The 11168-nt window shown below is 39.6% G+C and overlaps 1 protein-coding gene and 1 pseudogene across 1 annotated transcript in view; one reads left to right on the top strand and one right to left on the bottom strand.

The window, feature by feature from the left end:
- Positions 1-1565: 1565 nt before the first annotated feature.
- LOC148776313 (heterogeneous nuclear ribonucleoproteins A2/B1 pseudogene) lies at positions 1566-2509 on the bottom strand (annotated as a pseudogene).
- Positions 2510-7397: 4888 nt separating this feature from the next.
- The window catches only part of LOC129561121 (uncharacterized), a 183306-nt gene continuing 179535 nt past the window's right edge, over positions 7398-11168 (top strand). Inside the window, 3 exon segments of the mRNA XM_055433524.2 lie at positions 7398-7557; positions 9600-9672; positions 10047-10157. Coding sequence (XP_055289499.2) covers positions 7421-7557; positions 9600-9672; positions 10047-10157 — 321 coding nt within the window. The 5' untranslated portion in view covers positions 7398-7420.

Raw genomic sequence — 11168 nt, 5'->3', positions numbered from 1 at the left:
GCACCAATTTAGTTCAGTTCCTTGTTGTATTAAGGTGATCAGCCCTTCAAATTATGCATCTAATTTGAGGAAACAGAGAACCTTTATGAGGGAAAATAACATCATTACAAGTGCTATTTGTTCATTTTAAACCCAAAATATGGCATATAATAAATTATAAGACTTGAGAAGAGGCAAGAAAATGTGAGTGATAAGAGAAAATGCAAATAATAAAAGCAGATTCATAGATGATCCAGATATTGGAATTAGCAGGCAGGGTTTTTAAAATATTTATTTATGTGCAGGGAAGAAAAGGAAAAGATGGGACAAAATGGATAAAATGATGGGTAATTTTGACAGAATTGGAATCTATAAAAATGATTTAACATGCATTATAGATTTTAAAAATATAAGAGCTAAAATTGAGAATTCATTTATAGTTTTAACAATAGCTTGGACTGAGCAAAGAGTGAACTTGAGGACAGATAAGTTGATAATACACAAAACTGAAGCACAGAGACAAAAAGAATGGAAAGAATAAAACTAGTATAAGAGATATATGGAGTATGGGGAAGCAATTAAACACACATTAATTAGAGTCATAGAAGGATAAGTATTAGGAAAAGGGATAGAAGCAATATATGAAGAGATAATAGTCAAGAAATTTCCAAAACTGGTGATAGACATCATTTCAAACATTAAAGAAGTTCAATGAACCTTAATCCACAACAAGGATATATGCAAAGGATTAAGTAAGTAAGTGTATTGTAGCTGCTGCTGCTGCTGCTGCTAAGTCACTTCAGTCGTGTCCGACTCTGTGTGACCCCATAGTTGGAAGCCCACCAGGCTCCCCCTTCCCTGGGATTCTCCAGGCAAGAATACTGGAGTGGGTTGCCATTTCCTTCTCCAATGTGTGAAAGTGAAAAGTGAAAGTGAAGTCGCTCAGTTGTGTCCGACCCTTAGTGACCCCACGGACTGCAGCCCACCAGGCTCCTCCATCCATGGGGTTTTCTAGGCAAGAGTACTGGAGTGGCTTGCCATTGCCTTCTCCGTATTGTAGCTGAACTGCTGACAAAGATAAAGTCTTTTTTTTTTTTTCCTTTAGAAGTCTTTATTAAATCATAAATGTACAACAACTTCTTAATTACAAGACACTTCAGTTTTTTAAATGTCTCATTATACCATGATCCTAGAAAACAGTTTTTCAAAACTTTGTGAGAAAAATCTTGAAAACAGGTTCACATGTCACTGGACACTTAAAAAATTAATGTTATCAAAGAAAGGATGCTTCTATCCTCTTACTTGAAAGAAACAAAAAAATTGGGAAACTGTCTCAAAAGCAATGTTTTTCATTCTTTCCTCCATGGTAAGGTGATGTTCTTAAGTATACCAATCCATTCACAAATGACTCTGCATCTGTTCTGGTGTCTTCTGCTACATCACTGCCACAGTCATGACATGACTGAGAAAAGAGTTTTCATTAATTATTTGGATAGCCTAAAGCTGCCCTGTTACCTCTGGGCTCTTATTCTCTCCTCTTTGTACAGTCAAGTCCATGTAAAATAGGAAGCTAAAGATCCTCTTGTCTATCCAAATCCAAGTCCTCCGCCACCATAAACTCCTCCTCCTCCTCCATATCCGGGGCTAACTCCCAAATTGCCAGTTCCTGGTCATCCTCCACACCTATTATAACCATGACCAAGTCCACTGAGCACTTCTTAATCCATCAGATCGTCCTCCAAACTACTTCCTCGTCCTGACCCTGGTCCAACATTTCCATCATCACCAGGATAATCTCCAAAACCAGCTTTGCCTCCCCTTCCACTTCTAGAAGCCTGGACTTGTTGCATTTTAGGTCGAGAAAAGGCCTTTCTCACTTCTGCATGATGGCCGTTGATGGTATGTTTTTCTGCAACACAATCTTATCCACGGGATCATGGTCATCAAAAGTCACAAATCCAAAGCCTCTTTTTCTTCCAGACTCTCTATCAGTAATTATCTCAATGACATTGATTTTTCCATATTTCTCAAAGTAATCTCTAAGATGATGTTCCTCCGTATCTTCAATTCCACCAACAAACAGCTTCTTCACAGTTAGGAAAACCCCTCGCTGTCCAGATTCCTCTCTTGGGACAGCACGTTTGGGGGTAATTGTTTTCCCATCAATAGAATGAGGTCTGCCAGCCATGGCAGCATCCACTTCAGCCATGGATGAAAAGGTGACAAAACCAAACCCTCTCGATCTTTTGCTTGCAGGGTCCCTTATGATCTCACAGCTTATAAGCTTTCCCCACTGCTTGTAGTAGTTCTTCAGACTTTCTTCTGTGGTTTCAGAGCTCAAACCACCAATAAAGAGTTTACGGAATTGTTCTTGTTCCTTCTTTTTCCTCCAAGAAGTAACAGTTTGGAAACTTTGCTCGATCTTGGACTCCATCACTTCAGCCATTTTCCCCAGATCTGAGGGGAGAACCTCCACTGCTCCAGGAACAACACCTTCTAGGAGCACCTTCACAAAGACCTGGTGCCACCCTTTGAAATTCTTGAGCACCTTTCAATTTTCCAGAACAGTCTGATTTGTGAACACTGGTTCTCCCAGTTCCAAGAGCTATCCTGTGACCCACACCTGTGACGAAGGCAACCAGTAGCTTGCTGGAGATAGTCAAGATAAAGTCTTAAAAGCTGCAAGAGAAAACAAGGCACATTACTTTATCACAAAGGAACAATAAAGCAGATGACTATTGTACTGAAATTATGGAAGCCAAAAGACATTTAAAGTGCTGAAAGAAAAAAAATCTGTCAAATTTGTATCCAGATAAAAAACCTTTACAGATCATAGTAAAAATAAAGACTTATTCAGACAAATAAAAGTTGAGAGAATCCATCAACAGCAGACCCATACTATGAAAAATATTAAAGGAAGTTCTTCAGGGTGAAGGAAAATGAACTCAAATGGAAGCACAGACCTTCCAGAAAGAAAAGCAACAGGAAAGACAAATATATGGGTAAAAATAACTGACTTTCAAGAATAAAATATATTGTGGAGTTTTATGTAGAAGTATTTAAAGTAAACATTTACATGAATTATAGGAAGGAGGTGCATGGCTTAAATTATTACAAGGTTTTCATTTGGTGATAGTAAAAGGTAGACTGCAAAAAAAAAATGCTAGCTTTAGAGTAGAATACAGAATGAAAAAAATTTAAGGTTAAGGTAGGCTGTAATAAGGAATTATATTGGAATATAGAGGTGGTGGTTGTTCAGTTGCTCAGTCGTGTCTGATTCTTTGTGACCTTGTGGACTGTGGCACGACAAGTTTTCCTGTACTTCACTATCTCCCTGAGTTTGCTCAAACTCATGTCTAGTGAGTCAGTGATGGCATCCAACCATTTCATCCTCTATTGCCCCTTTCTTCTCCTGCCCTCAATCTTTCCCATCATCAGGGTCTTCTCCAGTGAATCAGCTCTTTGCATTGTGTAGCCAAAGTATTGGAGCTTCAGTTTCAGCATCAGTCCTTCCAATGAATATTCAGGGTTGTTTTTCTTTAGGATTGACTGCTTTGATCTTGCAGGCCAAGGGACTCTGAAGAGTCGTCTTCAGCATCACAGCACGAAGACATCATTCTTTGGTGCTCAACCTTCTTTATGGTTCAACTCTCACATCCATATGTGACTACTAGGAAAACCATACCTTTGACTATACAGACTTTCATCAGCAAAGGGATGTCTCTGCTGTTTAATACACTGTCTATGTTTGTCATTGGTTTCCTTCCAAAGAGTAAGCATCTTTTAATTTCATGGCTGCAGTCACCATCCACAGTGATTTTTGCAGCCCATGGAAATAAAATTTGTCATTGTTTCCCCTTTCTCCCCATCTATTTTCCTTGAAGTGATGGGACTGGGTGCCATGATCTTAATTTTTTAATTTTAAGCCTGCTTTAACATAAATGCAAACATCCTAAACACCGTGGTAGCAAAGTGAGTTCATTTTTCTTTTCTTAAAAAAAGAAGATCATTACCAAGTGGGATTTATTCCAAAAAAGCAGTTTTGCCTTTAACAATAGAAAATCTGTGAAATTCACCATATTAAAAAATAAAATCACGAGGCCTGGCGTGCTGTGATTCATGGGGTCACGGAGAGTCAGACACAACTGAGCGACTGAACTGAACTGAACTGAATCTCAATAGGTGGCTCAGCTGTTAAAGAATCTGCCTGCAATGTAGGAGACCTCGGTTTGATTCTTAGGTCAGGAAGATACCCTGGAGAAGGTATAGGCTACCCACTCCAGTATTCTTGGGCTTCCCTTGTGGCTCAGCTGGTAAAGAATCTGCCTCCAATGCAGGAGACCTGGGTTCAGTCCCTGGGTTGGGAGGAGGGCATGGCAACCCACTCCAGTATTCTTGCCTGGAGAGACCCATGGACAGAGAAGCCTGGCAGGTTACAGTCCATGGGGTTGCAAAAACTGAGTGACTAAGCGCAGCACAGCTCAATAGATGCCAAAGAAACAACACAATTCAGTACCCATTCAAGAAAAACAAATCTCTTGGTAAACTCACTGCAAAAAATCCTGATGCTGGGAAAGACTGAGGGCAGGAAGAGAAGCAGGTGACAGAGGATGAGGTGGTTGGATGACATCATCAACTCAATGGACAGGAGTTTGAGCAAACTCTGAGGGATAGCGAAGGACAGGGAATCCTGGCATGCTGTAGTCCATGGGGTCTCAGAGTTGGACATGACTGAGCAACTGAACAACAACAACAAACTAGAAGCAGAAGCAGGTTAGCCAATTGAGAACATCAAATGTATCTGCCTGAGTCCCTTCATCCAACTGAAGGTCATGTTCTATAGCCACACCAAAGAGAAAACACTAATATGTTTGTTTGAACAATGCCTAGGGGAGGATGGCACTGACTTGGAAGGAACCAGGGTCATTGAATGTCCAAGAGGAGCAGACACATTACGTTACACACATTTTCCAAACACATTACATTAGTCACATTTAATCAATTTTGTTCTTTAAGCCACTGATGGCTGTGATTTTTTGTTGTCAAGTCTTACTCCTACTGATCCAGAAGGCATATAATGTATAACAAGAGAAATTTCATCTGTACAGAGGAAGAATATGTTGATGATCAAAGATGACCAAGTATCAAAAGTGGTTTACCTAGGGAGATTATAGAGTGCAGGTCTTCATGAAGAAGACTGAATTGCCCCATGGTGATACAAGGGAGACTTGCTTACAGTTCAAATTCTAAAAATCATTGTTTTATTTTGGTACACATCACATTACCAAATGTTAGTGGCTTTAAAAATGTTTAAAACTGTTGATTCATGTGTTTTGATAAATGGGCTTTAGCCTTTTACATTTATCATAGTTACCAAAATATTTGACTTCATTTCTTACATACTTCTTTCTCTTTTTTTCTCTTTTCCTACCCTCTATTGAATTTAAGACCGATTTCCTATCCCTCACCGCCCCCACCTGCCCGACTAGCTTGGGAAGGTCTGTGTTGAATTTTCATTCTTTTTGTAGTCACTTTGAAGTTTTTGACATGCATTATACGTTTTCCTATAATACTCTAAAGTTACTAAGTATTTCTCTTTTAAACATCCCTGCTTTAACCCCTTTGGAGCCCGCTTTACACACTGAACACCCTCACACCCTGCTCAAGCTAATCTTACCATCTTTTTCTTACAGCTTAGATTCTATCACTTTTTAAACATAGTTAATAAAGGGGATTTTGGTTTGTTTACAATTGATAGTTAATTAAATGTACTTATTTTAAAAAAAACACTGTTGAAACAATTCTTGAGAATCTTTTCTGAGACTTTAAATGAGAGCCCAGTGCCTGCCTCACACAGAGTAGGTGCTCAATAAAAGGAACCCACCTTTCCCCCCGCTCCAAGAATAAACAGTTGTTTGTCTCTTTAACACTAGTCATGAGTGCTTAGCAGGCATGGATTCCTCTGGGTTGGATGCATTTCATGGACAGTTGGCAATGACCAACTTCTCCTTATGTTAATTTTGTGAATACTGTATTTCACTGTGTAGCAAGCTAAATGATGCAGGAATAAACGTTCTCATTTCTAAGCTGTGAAGTGTTGAAAATGGATCAGAAAATAAAAGCAGAATGTCCACCCTTTGGGAGAAAAATGTCAGTCTGTGTTGCTGCCACTCTTGGCTGCTAGTTGGAATGCAGCTGTTAAGGCAGCTGTTTAACTGTTTGCCCAACTTGAAAGGACACTCACTGCCAAGTGGCAAATAGTTTTCATAACATTTTGCTTTTGCTGAGAACAACAACAGTGCATTTTATTGAGCTCCTGCAGTGTGCCAAACATGACAGATTTATAACTCTGCAGGTTCACAACCTCGACTGAACACGATGCTCATTTCTATTTTAATATTTATAAAAAGAATATATAGGCTTCCAAAGGTAGCCTCTACACACACACACACAAAAACTCTATATCTTACATATTTTTTGAAAATCCAGCAGATTAACTTGAGGAAATACCTCTGAAAATGAAAAATGAAAATCTTGAAGATTTAAAGATTTTAAATTTCCTTAAGTGGCCCAAGATTGACTTTACCCCCTTGTCCAGGACAGATGAGTGCAGCAGTAGCAGAGGAAACACGTCGTCTACTGAATCTCTTGCAATTGATGTGTCTCATTCTGGGTCATGAAGTTAATCTGTGTTGCTAATAAAAAATATTGACACTAAGTACTTAGCATACAGTGTATTGAATCTGACAGGCTGTGAACTGGGGTGGTGGTGGGGAGTAGGAGGGGGTGCGGTTATCAACTATTTTATTTATAAAAGCTATAGGACAAATATAAGCATTTAAAATTAGGAAAACACTTTCATAGACGTAAGCATGATTTTCCTCTGAGTCCAAAAGTACATGGATGATGATCATATCACACAGCTCTCCACCCACAGTCTATTCCCTCTGGTCAGAAGCTCATGCCTTCAAAAAAGTTATGGAGATATGCTTTAGGCATGTAGAGGGATCCTGTACATACCTATTATTTGTTCCAGCAGAAGTGATAGAAAGCAGAAGTGACCACCACTCAAACATTTAGTGTGTAAGCCCCACAAGCTTTTATGAAGACAATGGAGGTGAGGCAGGGGAGATTCAATCTCATTTAATAAATCTTCACAATAAAGGCTGGAATAGAGATATGTGTAAAGGTGAACTGGGCTGAACAAAGATGATGATATAGCCTGTATTTTCTCTACTATTTACCAAACTGATTAATTCATAAATGATAGTCTAATCCAGTTGTTTCTCCAAATTACAAAAGCATACATTTCCACAAAGTTGACGTGATTTCTTGGACAATGATAGACAAATCTCACACACTGGGTAATGGTCACCAAGGGAATCAGCCATGAGTTTTGTGCTCTTTTTTTCAGGGATCGGAAAATTAGTAATTGCAAACCATGGATGAAATTTATAAGATCGCTTCCACAGACAGGATCCAGGTGTTGGAAAGAGAACTGGCTATGCAATTGACTGAACTGAAGTCTGAGATAGAAGAACAATGGACTCTCCAGGAGTCAGCTCATCAAACTTACAGGTAAATAGTGGCTGTGTGAAGGCATGGTCTTCAAGAGCTTCAACCCCTACTCACATCCCATAATCCCCCCCTCTCCTTTTTACCTGGACACTTGGAATCATCTCAAGCTCAGGCTTCACTACCACCCTTAAGGCTTTCCTATATTCTAGAATCGTCAAGGCATTTAGAGGCAATGTGCTACCAAAGAAAATGAAAAAGTGCTCTTCCATCTAACACATATCTTTGCCTTTAGACTCCAGAAGCTATTATACAAACCATAGTCAATGAAACCTTATTTTCTCCAATGATATTTTAACTAAATTTGACCTTGATTTTGATTAGAAATTTCAAAATGAAAATAATATGAGGTATTTGATAGTGAATTCTGCAAAATGATGTGCTATTAGGAACTATTCTATAGGTAAATGCTGCCAATGATAGCAATCGAACTCTTTAGGTCATTCACAGACACTGAGGTTAACTGAGAGGAAAGGCATGATCTGAGCAAGAGAGGGTCAGAGAGCTGAACCCTGAACCCCACCCAAATTCCCAGCATGCCAAAGAATTAGAAGACAAGAGGGCAGGGAAAGAATGGCTGCCTGTTTAGTAGCTGGTCCCCTTTCTAGGTTTTCCAACTCTGTGAGGCTGTAGCCAGGATACGGGTACCCAGTAATCACAGAAATTATACCTTTGATTTATTAATGCTTTTACCCTCACGGTCCTTTCAAAACTTGTACCTTTTTTCATCAAAACCATGACATGAGGAGATAAGAGAAGGCATTATTCCAAATGCAGTTGGGAATTCAACATAGCTGACTCATGGGTTTCTTAGTCTCACATGATTGAGAGGCCTTCTGACTGTCAGCCTGGTGTTCCTTTGAAAAACAGGACCATGATTCCAGTGGCGTGAACTGCTGACAAGTGTATAAACTAACAATCTATTTTCATATTCCCTTAAAACTTATCCAAGGAGGACTGATACATGGTCACATGAACAATATTAATCTGAACTTTACTAACTACAATCCCCTTTATATCTCGTTTCTCACATGTATTCCAGAACAATCTCCTGCGGTTCCCTTGCCAATGTTGGCGGAGTCCCATCTTAATACAATAACATTTGCACCTTGGTTTCAATGTTCCCAAAGCTGCCAAGCCCTGGGGTATATCTTACACCCAATGTGGAGAGGATCCCTCTTTCTTACCCAGGGTCCCACCTCTTATCGGGCCCCAGGGCAATGCTGCTTGTACTTCCTTATGTCAGAGTCCCTGGTGCAAACACCTTCCTCATGGTTAGGCTTGGACAACAGTCAAAGAGGGTGCTTAAACAAGCACTTCTGCAGTGTTTTTCCTAGAGATGAATAGATTTTTTGAAGCGGAAAATTTGGTTAAGATAATTTCCAAAGTATTTCACGTTTGATATTTAAGGATCATTTTCACCCTCCAGATAACTGAGCTAGAACACAAAAATAAAAACATTTTGTTTTAATAACACTGATTTTATGTGTCAAAATTGATGAGATAGAGGTCTGATAAGCACAGTAATTGTTAGAAATGAGATTTCTGAAGGAACTATGGGTAGGGGTAAGAAACGTCCTCACCACTGTCTCTGTTTCTAGAGAGATAAGTTGGGATAAAAGGAAAGACTATGTATTTGTGAGCAGAATGAGAGGACATCTGGCCCAGGTTAAGGTTTAACAGGAGTGAGGTGTACACAAGAGAGATTCTGACTGAGACAGAAGCCTGTGGCCTTTACATGCCACCAATAACCCAGTATAATATATTTATTTAGAAATGAGCAATTGTAGAGTTGCAGATTAATCAGTGCAGGAGGAGAAGTGGGTGACGGAGGATGAGATGGTTGGATAGCATCACTGACGCAATGAACATGAGTTTGAGCAAACTTCAGGAGATAGTGAAGGACAGGGAAACATGGTGCTCTGCAGTCTATGGGGTCGCAAAGAGTAAGACTTGACTTAGAGACTAAACAATAGCAACAGTCTTTAATCTGATTTATAATAGCTTCTATAATTACAACTTCTATTGCATAAAATTTTCTGCAGCTCTGTTCGAATGCCAAAGGACATCTCTTACTTTAGAAGAGAAAGGGAACTGACCCTAAAGAAAACTTTACAGGTGAGTAAAACAATGGGCTGTTTCAATACAACAGTAAATTAGGATTTGCTAAGTTGTTGGAAACTGTTGACAAGGAAGACTTCTTTTTGTAAACAAGTAGCTGATCTTACTGACAGTGTTTACAAAGAAAAAACATTCCACTCGCTGATGGACCAAAGAAGGCCAATCCTTCGGTGACATCTGATTTTTATAGAGTATTCAACTTTACAGTTCCTTGATTTATGATGTTAAAAATAATTACTTGAAATCTTAGGTAGAACAGTATAACATATGAAACCTTTCAGAAATTGTATGTCATTCTCTGTCATAGACACTGATTGTTTTGTTTCCTCCTTCTTTCGCTTTCTTTGCTTGCTGTGTTCTCCGGGGTTCAGGTGGCTCAGTCAAAGTCCCTTGTTATTCAACCAGATGTCATGCAGAGGGAGCTAGAGAGCTGCCTAAGGAGAGAGTACACTCCTGAAAATTTACCTTTGCTTCTGTTGCAGGTAAGAGTCATCTTGCAATTTGAAAAACAGATTTGAAATTTAGTAGAAATGTATGATGGAGAAGGCAATGGCAAGCCACTCCAGTACTCTTGCCTAGAAAATCCCATGGATGGAGGAGCCTGGTGGACTGCAGTCCATGGGGTCGCTAAGGGTCAGACACGACTGAGCGACTTCACTTTCACTTTTCACTTTCACACATTGGAGAAGGAAATGGCAACCCACTCCAGTGTTCTTGCCTGGAGAATCCCAGGGACGGGGGAGCCTGGTGGGCTTCTGTCTATGGGGTCACACAGAGTCGGACACGACTGAACCGACTTAGCAGCAGCAGCAGCAGAACAAAACTGGCTTTCTTGTATGTCCTCTGGCCAGGGTACAGTCTTCTCTATATGTGTGGTTTGCAGAATTTGGTTAATATAAATGCTCTTCTTCGCTAGAGACCCATGCCAAACTCCGGGAAATAGTGAAGGACAGGGAAGCTGGATGTGCTGCAGTCCATGGAGTCACAAAGAGTCAGACTCGATTTAGCAACTGAACAACAGATACAACATGCCATTTAAGTTCAGCTTAGTTACAGCCACTAAACAATTGGCAAAGTTTCTACTAGTTACTCCCTGTGCTGGTATTATGAAGCAATACAACATTGACTAAGATAGTTGCAGACCTCAAAAACTGTTGGCTGACCTAAGGAAGATATTTCTGGAAATCTCTCTTAAGAAAATAGCTCACAACATGGGGAGTGGGAGGGATATTCCATAAAGATCATTATTGCAGCATTATAATAAAAGTGAAAAAATTGGAGTTGCCTAAATGTTTAATCATAGGAGAGTTAAGAAAAACAGTATGGTATTTGATAGATTATTGTTCTGCCTTTAAAGATTTTCTGCATAAGGAATTATTGTGTTATGTAATATTAGGTAACAAAAACGTGTGTATATGTGTCGCGGAGAGTCGGACATGACTGAGTGACTGAACTGAACTGAACTGAGTGTACAGAAAATTGCTTGAAGAGCA

The sequence above is a fragment of the Moschus berezovskii genome, chromosome 10, assembly GCF_049115385.1.
Source record: "Moschus berezovskii isolate FMDL1 chromosome 10, NW_MosBer_1.0, whole genome shotgun sequence".
Lineage (NCBI taxonomy): Eukaryota > Metazoa > Chordata > Mammalia > Artiodactyla > Moschidae > Moschus > Moschus berezovskii.
This window is presented reverse-complemented; position numbering and strand designations above follow the sequence as displayed.